Below are 15931 nucleotides of genomic sequence, written 5' to 3' on the forward strand. Positions count from 1 at the left end.
TTCTAAACTATGAAATGTCTATCTGAAAATGTATTTAAGAAATTTGTTTGCCACAGAGTCGAGAAATTTGCATCAACATCATGATAGTCAAAAAGTTATATGCCTGTCAGCACGGGCACAATATAATCGTATTTAGAGGTTGCCTTTTTTCTTTTCACCTTGTCCATCCTCCTGTTTCCCTACTTATTATTCATCTTACTCAACTCCATCTTCCAGAAACAACTTTTCCGAAAGCATTCACGCTAACAAACCAAAACAACAGGTGTCTTTACCACACACCCTTTCCGAAACATTCTTTAGAAGTATTTTCAGAATTAAAACTGGGAAGAGGAAAAACATCACAGGAAGCATCATGTGCAGAAGGAAACATCAAGCAAAAGTAAAACATATGGTTGCTCAGGTAACCGCTCAGCATCGACATAATGGACGATGTTTCATCAAGCATATAAGCTTTCGAAGAGTTGAAGATAATCATCACAGCAACCAATCTCATGTTATCAACTTTTGCCCATCTTGCATTATATGCTAAAAAACATAAAATAAATGGCAACTCATGGACAAATTAGTGTGAAGTGTAACACACAAGCTGCAAATAGCACTTCATAATAAAAAATATGAAAGACAAGCACATACTCATTCATCAAACAAAACAAACAAGCAAAACAGAGACAAAGCAACAGATAGAGGAAATTAAACATGCTTTCTTTCGTCCCTCTGGATGCTTTTCCCTCTCTCTTCTAATGCCACACTCCAACAAGTGAATTGCACCAATCAACTTGTAAATTAAGTTTTAACCAGTGGGATAAGGACAGGAGAGAAGAAAAGGAGCTGGAGGTGTGTGTCAAGAAAATTTCTCATTTCATGGTCTATCTACCATAAGCCATAGACACATTGACATTAGAAAAAAGGTGTATTTTGAAAGCTTCTAGGAACAAGCATCATAAATGTGAAACTGTGCTCAAGGAAGCAGCTACCTCCAGAAAGCAGTCAAAAGCTTGACTATTCTTCTGAAACTGAGCCCTGAGAAGGAGTGTACCACAGAAAACCATTCCGGAGAGAGTTTGTGCTCTTCCAACACAATTCTAAGCTATTTCTTTTTCTTTATTTTGTTAAGTAGCATTCAGTTTTTCAACAAATGAGATTATTTTGAACTTTATGCATTGCATCAGATTAATATTGAACCTCATGCATTTTCTGTGTGAATTATGCAGAACTTACAGGGCGCCGATTATATATTTCTTTCTCTTTTAACATTCTATGTTATTTTTTAGAATTTGCTCAACAATTCTAAGTACTCTGTCAAATAACTAATAACTTAAAGTGTATGTTAAATGAGACGCTCAGCTGTACAGTAAAGAATTTGATTAAAAATGGCTTTTGTCAGTGTTATAAGACCAAGACATGAAAACAGCAAATGAAACCTGAAGGTTATGCAGCTAAAGATAGAAAAAGTGAGGTCATTTGCTTCTGATCAAAACTAATTTTCTGTAGGTCTCTAGCACAACATATAGAACTCGGACAAACAAAATAACATTCAGATAAGAGAACAGGCAAAAATCTAATTGTCATTGTATGCTATGCCTTTATTGGCTTCTGTCTCCCCTAGGTGGTTAGAATATCAAAATAAACACTTTTATACCATAAGTTGAACCATTCATTGGTAGGATTTGAACTACCAAGAAGTTAAAAATCTTCATTATTAATTTCAACGTCTGGGCACCATAGACTATTGAGATTCCAATGATCTAAAAACAAACAATCTGGAATATGAAGTAGTCCTATATGAGCCAAGCAATGTCGAGGATTAAGAAAAGACACCTTTATATCAATGTCCTCCAAGAACTTAAACAATTGGAAGAAATTATCAAAACCTCCTTCTGACCCTTCATTTAGTTGAATATCAAAAGCTTCTTTCCTGTCATCAGGGCTTATGTCTTCCACCGCTGTCACAGGATCAGGTTCAGGTTCATGTACATCTGTGTCGTGTGGAGTTGTCTCACAAGAGGTTTCCTGAGATGCAGTCGACCTCAGAAATGAATTTACATGGTATCTCAGGCCTGTTATCCCGACCAAAATGAATTAGCATTTCACATTATTCTGCTGAAATCAATACGTAGAGACGAAGAAATCAGTACTCAACCAAAAAGTACTTTTGACATGTAAAACAAACTAAGGAAACGCCAATAAAAAATTGGCAAAAAAGAAAGGGAATTTCATACAAACATCTACTTAAACATATAATGTTGTTCACAAGTTTTCAATCATTTTGAATCTACACTTCCAATAAAAAAAGAAAAGAGAAAAGAAAATAGCAAAAGAAATTAACTCGAATGAAACTACAGCATAAAAGCTACATAATACTTCAGCAAATTTCGATTAGCATCCATCCAAAACACAAAGAAACACCCAAACCCACATCCACATTCAAACAATAATAAAAACCCAAAAACATTTCAGCACCTAAAACCCTCGATCTTGCTCATCTTCACATAAAGAAAATAACAACCAACTACATCAGCTACAAAAGAGAAGCAAAAGGCAAAAGGAAATGAAAATTACCAGAGTCAAACCGACTCTGCTTAACGAAGAAAGGGAACTCTCTTTTGGAGTAGAGAAGGGACTGAATGTGCTTCGAAGCGACATACTTCTGCCGGCTTACATGAGCATTCGAGATGCCTCGAGCTGCGCACAGCTCCATCCTTCTGATTTGGGATGGTTCTGGAGTTAGGGTTAGGATTCTTGGAAATATATAGACATAGTAGTGAGGTGCAAGCCCTAGGGTTCAACTCTGCTAGGGGTTTGGGGTTGGTGTACTGTTTGACCATTTGTGTCCTGATTTGGGAGGAAAATGTGAATCACGAGTTTCTTTTCATTTCCCTATTTTTCGTTTTATAGTTCAAAAACCTATTGAAGCCATTTTTCAGGTTAAAAAATTATTTCATCAACTTTACATTATAAACACCTTACAATGATCTTTAACGCTAATACTATTAAAATGTGATAGGGTTATGGATTTAATTGGTCCAAATCCAGAACTAAAAGTGCCCAACAGTCCAAAAGATGTTGAGGGATTGAGTAACCACTGTTGAGAAGGCCTGCTAAACATTTATGACTACTTCTACATAAGGTACAAAAGGTTGTTATTAGGATAATTCTAAGGACCTAAATTAGAGTCACTAGCAATGGATCTTTAGTTCATTACTTGTATTTGATAATAATAGAAAGGTAAAAAAAAAAAAAAATCAGAAAATCTAGTCTCTCTTTCTCTTCTCCCATTGTTGGAGCTCTCCTAGTTCGAATAGAAAAATATCACAACCATTTTCTTATTATTGGTGTTTTCATGTCAACCTTTTCTTATTGGACCATGCTCGCTTGTGCTCGAACCTCAAAATTAGAATTTTGGCGCCTCCAAGCTTCTATCGCCTCCCTCGTCATGGCCATGCAAGATTTTTGTTCCACCATGGATTCTTGCCAACATCCACAATGGGACATTTCTCACATGCGCCAGTAATTTTCCACCCCTCCGACCATATACTCTTCTTCACCAACACAACTCTCCAATCCATCCCTTTGGCCTCACAGCACACCCTCTTCGTCTTTCACACTTCAACCCACAGCGGCTACTCATTTGTTGGTTGCATCCCTTTCCAAATCCCAAAAAATACAGCCACAAAAACTCTCCAACCCGCCTCTTTCGACTCACCCCACACTGTTGCTTCCCTACCTGAGCACCTAAGTGGTTGGTTGTGCCTAGGTGGCTGATTGTGCCTAAATGGCTGCTGGACATAGTCTCAGTGGCTACGAGTTTATAGTATTGCAATTTGTTTGGTGCAAAAATGACTCAGTGTTATTTACTGTGTGCAAATGTTATATGTCGTGCTAAGTGCTTGTGTTTAACTATAGAATATTGTTGTTAACATCTCTAAATTGCAGGTATAACTAGGTTCTTTTTTGGGTCTTGATCAAAAAGTGGAATTGTTGGAATGGCCAGGACCATTTTTTATTGGTAGGCCCATGAAACTCAACCCACTATCTGGATGGCCCAAAACCAAGACCCATCCTCGACCTTATTTTCTTAAAGCCCTGGCCCCAAATTTATTTCTCCTTCATTTATCAAGTCAGCAAAGTCTCTTTCTCTCTCTCTCTCTCATGGTTGCAGCACCTCTACCTCTTTCTCTGTTTTTTCTTCTTCATTTCCAATGGCTTTGGAAATGATCTCCACCGCCCAAATCCCCCTCATTCTCCTACATTTCTACAGTATAAATAAGTCCCTTTTGAACTGAAAGAAAAAATAGCTATCTGTGAAGAAAAATCGAGAGTTTTCTTAGATGTAGGTCTTTGTGATTTGAGCCTTTGTGGTTGTAGTTCTTGGTGCAACCGGTGATGGGTTGCTGGCGTTGGGGCTGTGTGCTTCATCTCCCCCGATCTAGGCTCCCCGAGCCTCTATGATTTTATTCCGTTTTTTTATATATTGTTATGCTTTGCTTTCTTTTAATGTTACTGTTGTTATATCTCTCATTATTGTAATAGTTGAGTTTGATTGCATTTTTGGATCTAATTATTATGGGGATAAAATCCTAACACTTCTCACAATATATAAATATATTATTATAAAAAGAAAGTCTTAAGAGCTAATAAAATGCACAAACTTCCTGTCTACAACTTCATAGGATGCATGTCAGCAGCAGTGCTTATGTCTTAAGACAATTAAGTTTCTCTCGTTTTTAGCTACAAACATATGATCTATGCGGTCCTGTCCACGTGCCGAAGAGACATGCATCAGCACACTTTGTCCCTTTTGCCATCAGATTTACTTACAATATGGGAGCAAGAACAGCTCACTTCTTCCTCAACTGTGCTTTCATGCTTTGCTTCAATCTCAAGCAAAAAAACATATATATACAACAAATCATGTTATCTGCAAATATTTCAGGTCAAAATGTTAATTATAATTAAAATATATGATTAATATTTTGATTATCAACAAAATCTTAATGAATGTTCATTAATCATTATCGAAATTTAAGTTTACATATCAATTTCATCTGCTAGTCAATCTCCGGAACCTAATTCTGAACCCGTCCTGTCCTAATTCCATCCCTGATCTTCCGTAGCTCCAAACTCGATGGTTTAACCCGTAAAATTCGATTATTATTTTATATTACTTGATGTGTTTTTTACATAATAATATTATTGTTAGAAGTATTTAATGATTATCATTATGATAAAAATTAGATTTATTTTATGAATTTTTTTACATTTATACATAAACTAAACACATTTATAAATACTAATTAGGACGGATTGACAATGGGTCCGAAACGGGTCGGGACAAGACTTGAGTTCCTAAACTCGGACTTGATAATTTTGACCTGAACTCATTTTATTTGGATTTTACAGAATTATTTAATTGATATACAATAAAGAAAAGTGAATAATTATACAAATAAATATATAATACTTATAACATAAGTAATTTAATTTGGCCAAATTTAATTTTAATGAAAATTTTCTATTAGATTAGCCAACTAATAACTACATTCATGGAACCGGCCCAAAATAGGGCCCGCACGCGCCGAAATTGACGTAGAGGTGGTCCTTGTGGAATCTGACTCGAGCCCACCTCAGCTTCTTCTTTGACCCTCTCTCATACGTATCGCTAGACTCTCTTGCCCACTCGCAGGATGATAATAATGTGCGTACTCGCGCTCCTGCTGTCTTTTTCTTTTCCCCGAAAAATATAATTCAAAATGAGAAGCCAATGATTTCAAAATTATTGAGAATTATATTTGGATCGACAAATTTGAAAGTAAATTTTAAATTTTAATGACAACAATAATTATAAATCAAAAGATTTTCACATTCGTTCACTCTAATTTTGAACTATAAATTTTGAAGAATTTTAATTTTTATATGAAATAATTTAAAATTATTTTTTCAAAATTTTCCTTTAAATCCAAATATATATATATATACAGATAAAATTCTAAATCCCTACCTTCAAATCCGTCAATCAAAACATAATGTGAAACAACATTAAGAAGGAGTTTGGTAGACATATTTTAAAAATATTTAATTTTATTTTAAAAATAAAATTTTAAAGTATTTGGATCAATCACTGGAAGAAAATTGACCATCGGTTATAATTTTATTAGCTATGTACTAAATTCGAGGTAAATAATTATTAACTATAGTTAAATAAAATCAATGCAAAAATTTAAATTATTTATCACGGAAACTATTTTTTTCCATGGTTATGGGCAATAAATTTTTGTCATGGCATTTGCATTAGCTACATTTGCAGAAACTGCGGCTAACGATTGTTGTATGATCGTGATCAATAACTATTTACTACGGCTATTTATTTTAAGTGAATACAACACAACAACTTATAAGATGTTAGAATGTTATTAGCATAATAAACTTTTCACACTGTAATAATGATTAAAAAAAGTCATCAAACTACTAGATTTTAGAATTATGTAAATAGTTAATTTTGCTTTTGTGGAAGAACGTCAATTATATGAAAAGTAAAAGTGAACTACTAACAAAATTATGAGTGAATTTTTATTTATTAAACTAAAATTAAAGAGCTTATAATATGTTTAAAAAAATTTGGCAATTTTTTTTAATGATCTTTTTATACCAAGAAATATTATTTTAAAATTTTATAATTTAAAAAAAATATCAAATAATTTTCAAGAATTTATTTACTTTCGAACATATTTTGAGAAGCTTATAAATTTAGCCAAACACCGTCTGAGTCTAATCTCCAATTACTAAATCTTTTTTCTTCTTGAAATAGAATGAGTTTTTTTTTTCTTTTTTTCCTTCAAGATTTTAGTGGGAAAAAAACTTCATTATATTTAAAAAATTAATTTTAATTTTTAAGAAAATTATTAAAACATAGACCTTACGTCGCGGTATTTAAAAAATAAAATATATATAATACGAGCAAATAAATTGATTTAAATGTAGTGTGAAATAAGAATTTATGTGCAACGATATGTTTCCTTTTCAAGCTAAATTAAGAAAAAATATATTTCACTCAATATATTCCAAGACTTAATGTAAATTAATTAAAATGATCTCAATCTAATTATTGCATTTTTAATAAGAAATTCTTACTCCATGTGTCCCTAATTTATTATTTTATTAATTTTCATGAGATCTTAATTTAATAATCAAATATAAAATGATAATTGTTTTTTCATTTAAAAACTCATTATTAATGCACACAATTTAACATATATTTACGAGGGTGGCTAAAACATTTAGTTATGGCAAATATTTTTACCATGACTCTTAATCATAACAAATAACTTTTATTGATGAAAAATCTAAATATTTTCGAACCGATTTTATTTAGCAGTGATCAATAAAAATTATTAACCATGGTTTTTAGTCCATAATTATTAAAATAATAGTTAATAGTAATTTTTTTTAATGATAATATATCTATATATATAAAATGAAATAAAAAATAAAACCTATGTCTTCTCCTAATATTACCCAAAAAGGAAATCCAAGTCACGAATAGGAAGTAATTGCTACTTCCACGCGCCCTCAGTATCTCTCGAAAACATCCAGCCGTACTCCTCTTTCAGACAACTCACTCCTCTCTCTCACACATTCATTCCACATACCTCGTATATATGTATATATATGCTCCCAATTCAATCCCTTTTCTCAAAAATTTCCCCCAAAATTTCACAGCCCACCTCTTCTTTCTCTCTCTAAAACATTCTCTCATGGCTTTGACCCGGGAGCAGTACTTGTACATGGCCAAGCTGGCGGAGCAGGCCGAGCGCTACGAGGAGATGGTCCAGTTCATGGACACCCTCGTCGTTGGCGCGGCCGGCACCGAGCTATCCGTTGAAGAGCGCAACCTCCTGTCCGTGGCTTACAAGAACGTCATCGGCTCGCTCAGAGCCGCGTGGCGCATCGTCTCCTCCATCGAGCAGAAGGAGGAGGGCCGCAAGAACGACGACCACGTGGCTCTCGTCAAGGACTACAGATCTAAGGTGGAGACCGAGCTCTCGCAGGTCTGCGCCGGGATTTTGAAGCTCCTCGCTGATTATTTGATTCCATCGGCTGCTTCGAGTGAGTCTAAGGTGTTTTACTTGAAGATGAAGGGGGATTATCATAGGTATTTGGCGGAGTTTAAGGTTGGGAATGAGCGCAAGGAGGCTGCTGAGGATACTATGCTCGCTTACAAAGCTGCTCAGGTCATACAATTCTTGAAATATTTTACTGGTTTTTATTACTTGAAAATTGAAGTTTAAAGTGTGCTATATTGATGATCTTCTGTGTAGATTTACATTCTTGTGGTGTTGTGCTAACTCACTAATATCTTTTACCTTATTTACACTGTTTCCCGTGCTATGTATTGAGTCAGTGGTCCTTCTTTGAAAATTTTTTTGTGTTTGATTTTGCCTTGGCTTTGTTTCCTGCAGTGAGAAGCAACAATCTTGGTGAGAATTAGTTACTTTTGGTCATGATTTTTATATTAATAAAGCCCATCAAATATTTAAAGTGAGAAGTCAAAGCGGAAACTCTGAGATTTTAGGACTTGGAATAGTCAATGGTGGATTCGCGCTAGTCCGCGGAGAAGGTTTGCAGTTCCGCTTCAAGGACTCAATGAACATGCTAGATATTGGGATAAAAAAGTTCGATAATTTTTCCGAGTAGGGATAATAGATTAAATAGATTCGACGACTTGGATACTTTACGTGCAAATATGCGGGATTTGATCATATAATAAAACCTGGAAATGACAGTTTGTGATCGATAGATGTCCACTTGGAACATAGTACTTTGCAGATCAAACAGGAAACTCGATTAGAAGTTCCACGTGTGTGTATTAGAGAAAGTGGAAAGTGAAAGCATACGCGAAGAAGAAAGATTAGATGTTCCACGTGTGTGTATTAGAGAAAGTGGAAAAGTGAAAGCGTGGAAATTTTTGTAGAAGCTGTTGATGCCCTGAATATAGCCGTTAGCATGTAGATTTAGCTGATCAAGATGTAAATAGTTTACAATGATGATTTAATGACTTGTATTGTTTAAGATTATTTCACAAATTAATATAGAGAGATCAATCCAAGATCTATCCCTCTCTTTAATAATAAAAAATTATCTAGATGCCCGAGGTTTATGCTGTTCTTATACATATATATATATATATTTATCTTTTCCTTTTGGAAAAGGTTTTCATTTGTGGTGCAAGGAAGAACTATTCTTCCTCACTAAAGATTCTATTTTCTATTTATGTGTTTGTGATTCTTTTTTTGGCATAGATGCTCTGTAAGGCATATAAACTACAGACATATAGCATTGCAAAGTTTGTAAATATTGTTATTATTAGTGGTCAAGAAAATTGAGAAAAGAAGATATCGTCCATGTTTGTATTTGTCACAATTCTAATTGACCATTTATGTATGTGATCATCATAACAGGACATTGCACTTGCTGATCTTGCACCCACACATCCTATACGGTTGGGCTTAGCGCTGAACTTCTCAGTTTTTTACTATGAAATTCTGAATGCATCAGAGAAAGCTTGCAATATGGCCAAACAGGTAAGCTATTCTCGCTTGCGGTAGAGCTTAATACTTCTTTGCCTTATACTCCTAAAAATTGCTTGCAGGTTGAAAAATCTATTCTATTCCCTTTCATCTTGAACATCAGCCTTGATTTTTGCCCTGACTCCAGTTTGGCTGAGTGACCGCCTTTGCTTAAGTTTCTTCTAATTAAAGTGAAATAAGGTCATAAATAGGGGAGCGTGGAAATGCTGTTTCTCAATTACTTCTCCATATTTAATTTCTAACTTAAAGTAACCGAATTTCTATATTTGCCTTGATCTGAAATGGAAATTAACTAGATTGTTCCCTCATATACCTCAAACGACATGTGAGTAAGAATAATTGGCTAGAATTTTCATGCTAGTATCTAGGGATGCAAAAATATGGAATCAAACAGAACACATTATTGTTTGAGTTTGTTTGAATTATTATTAAGTTTGAAAAATTGTGTTTGAGTTCGGCTCGGCTATTGATGGAATCAAGCTCGGATGAGCTTTACTTAAATCAAATGACAGTCAAACTCAAGTAGTTTAATGCTTTCAACCATTATTTCTTAACTAATCGAGGCAAGCTCCAGTTTTGTTTAAAAACTTAGCAATAGAAAAAAGTTGTTCTAATTGGGTTCGTTAAGTTTAACAAGTCGAGTCCAGATACAAGTTTTTATTGATCTACTTCTAACCAGCACCGAGTAATATTTTTTCAACCCTACTAGGGTCGTGGTAGATACCACCAACCATGAGACTATTGATTGCCACAAAGGTTAAGCCAAATTACCCATACTCTGTTTCACAGTCCTATGTAATCCCAAACTCCAACCTCGATGAAGTAAATAAATTCAAAAACTAATTGGTTCATTGCATGTAGTGCAGGCCTCTTGGTCATACTTAGAAAACTGAGAAGCATCCTTTATGTTGGTTTCCAGGCTTTTGAAGAAGCTATTGCCGAGTTGGACACTTTGGGTGAAGAGTCATACAAGGATAGCACTCTGATCATGCAGCTTCTGAGGGACAATCTCACTCTTTGGACCTCAGATATGCAGGTAGACAATGACTAGAAGGTACTCTCTATTGCTTAACAAATAAGAGCATTCTATCTGTTTGTTCGTAGGTGAAAGTGTATACTGCTAGAAATTGAGACTTAGTGTAGCCATTTAATTTACTGTTATACCTTCAAAATGTTTGTTTTAGAAGTTGTCACGCATTTGTGCAAAATAGGTTTCGTGCAAGCTGCCTGCTTGATAATTTATAGGATGGGTAGTCGGAATTTCTATTTTCGGTGTGTAGTTACTATGTAGTCTTAATTAGAGACAATTTCTTTGGGTTGGTTATCTTATAATATGTTTAAATTTGTTCCTAGTTGAAACCTTGTTCTTTCCACAAAAGATGTTCATTTTAAGCATCCTTGTGGCCGTTCGTTTGTTCGTTGTTTTTTTTTTTTGTTCTAATTTACAAGTTTATGCGTGTATGCTGTAAATTGTGAAAAATTATAGCTTCAGTCTTTCAGGCACTTTTTTCTTTTTTTTTTTAAAAGCATGTAAAACACTAAATGTACGTATTGCAATAATTATTTTTTATTATTAAGAGACGTGAAAAATAATTGCACAATAAATGGTGATACAGAACATACTCTTAAATGCAAAGCCTTGGAATAAATTACAAAATGAATAATGAAATTTAAAAATAATTTTTGAGAGTTTTACAGTACGGCCAAATCTAACGGAAGAAAGAAAACAAGTAAAAAGGGCGTGATGGGCTGAGAAAAAATATGATTGTATTGATAATGATAAATAAATATATTTTTGGATAGAAATATTGATAGAAGTTTGTATTGATTCGGTATGGAATTTTGGCGAACCGAACTGAACACCCGACCTTTTGGTGTTCAATTTTTTTGGTATATGAAATTTCAATTACTTCATTAATCTTAATTTTTTTCTCTCTTCTCAACTTCCACGTCTCTTTTTTTCCTCTCAATCCTTTTTCAATAATTTTTCACAATGTTCTTCAATTTTTTAAATAATTTTCTTTATTTATCCAATTAATATGTATTTAAAATAAAAATTTAGAATTAATTATGCACACAAATTTGAAGGTGCACATATACTAAGTATATAAGTAATGATTGAGGCGAGTATAATGGTAAAAACATTTTCAGTAAGAAAATGTATAATCAAACATGTTTTCACTTCCGTTATCATTTTGAAAACTGAAAATTGAGTAGAAATCAAATACATGGAGTATATCGTATTAACCAAATCTTCACAATTAATGGTTGCACAATATCATACCAATTTGAACTTAATTTTTGCGCCGTCTTCACCACTACTTTTACTTTCATTTCTTTTAATTTTTCTTCACCACAAGGTAGGTCTTGTGACATAAGATATTAATAAAAAATTAATGTTTTAATTTATACTCTATAATATGTGTGTGTATATATATTATATTGGGTACGACTGGTATTTGGTCTTGTCGTGCTATAAGTCATAACTAAAACACCATCCTCACATTATTGCTAACTTTTTACTCAGAAAGTTGATCGAGGGACTAGAACGAAACAAAATATGGACTTTAGGAATGATAAGGTCAGAAAAAACGAAGATGAATTACTAAAGTGATTTTTAAATATGAACGTAAGGGACCACTTATGGCAATTACCCTTGAGAGAGATATCCATCTGTTGTATGAAAATTGCTGTATTCCGTTGTAGACATTTGTACGCGTTTCATGCAACTAGCAACTCTTGGACGAAGATATATACTAGTTTTCTTACACCACTGTTAGAAAATAGGAACACAAAAGTGCTGAACTAGGATGAAATCTAACTCTTGTAAGTCTTGGCGTTGGTGCAGGACCAAACAGACGAGGCTTGACGAGCCGGCCGATGGCGCCTTTATCCGATCCTCAAGGAGGTGGGCTTGAATGTCATAATCTATCTGTAATTTGCATATACACAACTGGTGGATGTCTTTGTATCTTTGTTTTGTGTTGTTACAATACTCTTACCTTTCGACTTTTGGAAGCTCATTCGTCATTTAAATGCCCCTTTTTTTGCTGCTCCTTAGAGTGTAGGAAAGAAGAAAATATGGTTTAAGTGTTATCGAGTGCAGGAAACCACCTCTTAGACGGTCGCAATGATGACTACTTTCTCTTATTTTTGCTTGAGCTGTATGAGACGAAAGTCTCATCTACAGTTTAGAGACCGGATGTTCGCCAATCTGAATATAGTATATGATTGGTTTGAAGAACGTATTTGGGCGACTGCAGATGGTATAACTAGTAAATATGTTCATTTCCGGCATTATTCCCGACTTTTGGTGTGTTGAGAAACGTTGGTTCCTGGAGTAATATGTTGTCTTGCTGTGGGGGGATAAGCTGCTATTTGTTGTTCGACTTAATGTCTTTGGATTTTATGGTTGTGCCAGTGTGGAAGATTTTTATCCAAAGCAGGTCCAGTAGAATCAAATTAATCACAGAACAAGTGTGATACATCTGTTATGTGATTGGTTATTTTTTCTAAATTGTACGCCAATCACGCGATAAATGTTTTCACATATTATATAATTAATTTAGGTGGAATCAAAATCCAGTTTAGGTTAGAATTTTCCGGTGTTCTTGTTGACGTCATTGATTAAGAGTGTGTTAGATGACTTTAATTAAAATATTTTACAAGTTGATATATTTTAAAAGATGGTTTTAGATTTTATAAGAGTACTTTTTAATAATAAAATTAATATTTAGATAAAATAAGATAATTGCAGCTTATAAGATGTCACTCTAAAAATTGATATTTCTTCATATTATAAATCATCACGATTTAAAAATTGTGGTAAATAAATATTATTAATCACTGTCAAATAAATTAATATAAAAATTTGAATAAAATAATTAAGATTTCTATGTCTTTTATTTATAATCAAAATGTTTGTTATGATTTTAGCTATGGATAATATTTTGATATCGTTTGCAAAAACAACGACTAATGGCCATTAAAAAATCATGATTAATTTGTATTTGCCACGATATCATTATTACTTTTGAGTATAGTAGTTAACTATGATGAAACTTTATATTTCTTGTAATGTGTTAGTAATGGTAAGTTCATGAAATCTCAATTTTAACTATTAATATTTATCTGATTCTGCGATAAAATATTTAGCATTTTATTGGTATAACCTGTCAGATCTCATGTCAAATAGATGAATAATTTAGGTTTCATTAAAATTGCTTCAAATTTAAAATATATTTTAAAATTATATTATATTTATTATATACTTTGATATAAATGTAATATAAAAATATATAAGTCAATTTATATATAACCCCTCCCCCGGGAAAAAAAACCATTTTAAACAAAGCCCAAAATGTGTATATATAAATATGGACCATTAATTATATTAAAAATCCTTATAGTTACATAAATTAATAATAAAATGTGACAGTTCATAATTTAAGGTATAAAAATGATTTTATTATTAAAATCATGAAGAATCACACAAGGAACGCATGTAATACACCACTAGCTCTATGCTATTCTTTTAGTGATGCTAAAAGTTTTTTTTTATCGTATTTTATTTTTTCACAAGAAGATTTTTGAAACGTTCTATATAACACTCGGAGTAAATTGCATTTAACTCTGAACATTCGTCACAATGTTCTTTTCATCTTAGTTTTTTTAGTCTTTAGGTATATTGCAATTCTATATTTTATACTTTTATCGAATTTTATAATATTATATTTACATAAACATTTTATAATATTTTATGTCTATATATTAAATATATAATATATATTTTTCTTATAATGAAATTTCTTGTGAAGTTTGAACCCAGGCGAGAAGCTGGATTGGTGTATAAGGATGTCTAATATTAAGCGTATTATATTTGTTGTATAATTAGTTCAATTGCAGTCAAATTCAATTTGGATTAGGATTTCTCGAATACCAAAGCCCGTGATCATCACTTATTCTACCTCAATCATTCTTTAGGAAAAAATGCAAATAACTTCCTTTTGATATTTAAGTAAGTAAATTATCCTTCCATATAGTAAAAAAGAAATTAACAATTTATCTATTTGTATTTTTTAAAATACAATAATTTACCTTTCTGTGTTTTTTTAAAATAAAGCAATTTACCTTTCAGGATGTAAATTACTTCACTTTAAAAAGCATAGGGAGCTAAATTTTTTTCATAAAGAATAATTTGCTCATTTACAATATCATAAGGGGAGTAAATTGCATTAAACCCGCAGCCTCTGTATCGTGATGATCTTCAACTAGCACCAACTATTTTATGGCTTAAATTTGTAAGAATACGTTATTTTCAGTAGGATTGTAATTTCTGATCTTGTATGAGGTAAGAGTTGTGATTGCGAGTAATTTGTAAGTATCTTATACCAAATTTATAGTTTCGAGAATATGTCCTTGCTTATACATTAGCCCATCATCCTTCATTTATTCTACCTCAACCTTTGTATGCACCATGATCCTCAACTTGCACCGATACTTGTCGACTTAGTTGGTGAAGATCACTTCAATATAACAAAAAAATTAATATTAGTGATTATAGTAGGAATTTTAAGATTGTCATTCAAGAAATATGTCTTATACGATAAATTATTTTGAGAAAAAACTATATTTTTGGTCCTATAATTTATTCGATGTACACAATTCATCATTTTTTTTATGAATTTACTCCTGAATATTACACATTTGATCCTTTTTTTTCTGGCAAATTTAGTTACGTATTGGCAATTTTATACTAACGACCTATAGTTACAGGACAAAAAATGAGATCTACTCTAATGTGGAGGGGATAAAAAAAGTCAATATAGTACTAAATTTGCGAAAAAAGGATCAAATGTGAGATGTTAAGAACTAAATGTGTAAAAAAGAACTACTTGTGTAAATATAATAAGTTATAGGATCAAAAATACTAACAACTTAAAAGATCAATTACAATTTTAATACACACAATTCTTTTCATTGTGGATAATCAATAAGCATCTATTGTGATAAGTTAGTAATAACAAATAATGACAATTATATTTGTCGTTACTATATTATAATCATATATATTAGGAAAAAATTATTTGTTTAGTCCTTTAAATTTGTCTGTTATTAATTTTAATCCTTTAATTTATCTGTTTTAGTTTTAGTCCGATAACTTTCAAAATTATTCAGTTTTAGTACTTTGACTCAATTTCAGATAATTTTACCCTTACACAGCTTTTCAAGAGCAATTTTAGTTCATATATATCTATTCATTTTGTATCTCATAGCTAATGCTAGCCTAGAATCGTATAAGAGTTTAGATTTTGATGAAATATTTATTTATATTACACTCTAAACAT

The 15931-nt window shown here is 32.5% G+C and overlaps 2 protein-coding genes across 3 annotated transcripts in view; one reads left to right on the forward strand and one right to left on the reverse strand.

Annotated features, from left to right (window-relative positions):
• Positions 1 to 2839, reverse strand: part of LOC105178261 (protein CURVATURE THYLAKOID 1D, chloroplastic-like) — a 3535-nt gene extending 696 nt beyond the window's left edge. The window contains exons 1-2 of the mRNA XM_011101705.2: positions 2560 to 2839; positions 1819 to 2057 (exon numbers count right to left, since the gene is read on the reverse strand). Coding sequence (XP_011100007.1) covers positions 1819 to 2057; positions 2560 to 2698 — 378 coding nt within the window. The 5' untranslated portion in view covers positions 2699 to 2839. The remainder of the gene's footprint in view (positions 1 to 1818; positions 2058 to 2559) is intronic.
• On the forward strand, positions 7639 to 12978 carry LOC105178262 (14-3-3 protein 1-like). 2 transcript variants are annotated; one of them, XM_011101708.2, is made up of 4 exons: positions 7639 to 8228; positions 9456 to 9578; positions 10504 to 10620; positions 12433 to 12978. In XM_011101708.2, exons 1-4 carry the CDS (start codon positions 7656 to 7658, stop codon positions 12451 to 12453), a joined length of 834 nt encoding a protein of 277 aa, XP_011100010.1. In that variant the 5' UTR covers positions 7639 to 7655; the 3' UTR covers positions 12454 to 12978. The 2 variants fall into 2 exon arrangements, with proteins under 2 accessions (XP_011100010.1, XP_020554958.1); XM_020699299.1 differs by having other exon boundaries at positions 7674 to 8228; positions 10504 to 10638.

This window comes from Sesamum indicum, linkage group LG15 (genome assembly GCF_000512975.1).
Source record: "Sesamum indicum cultivar Zhongzhi No. 13 linkage group LG15, S_indicum_v1.0, whole genome shotgun sequence".
Classification (NCBI taxonomy): Eukaryota; Viridiplantae; Streptophyta; class Magnoliopsida; order Lamiales; family Pedaliaceae; genus Sesamum; species Sesamum indicum.

Bases quoted from the DNA above. Each gene is read 5' to 3' on its own strand.
- LOC105178262 (XM_011101708.2), top strand. From the start codon at position 7,656: ATGTATATATATGCTCCCAATTCAATCCCTTTTCTCAAAAATTTCCCC. The intron at 9,579-10,503 runs GTAAGCTATTCT...GTTGGTTTCCAG, and splicing joins CTTGCAATATGGCCAAACAG to GCTTTTGAAGAAGCTATTGC. The intron at 10,621-12,432 runs GTAGACAATGAC...GCGTTGGTGCAG, and splicing joins TTTGGACCTCAGATATGCAG to GACCAAACAGACGAGGCTTG.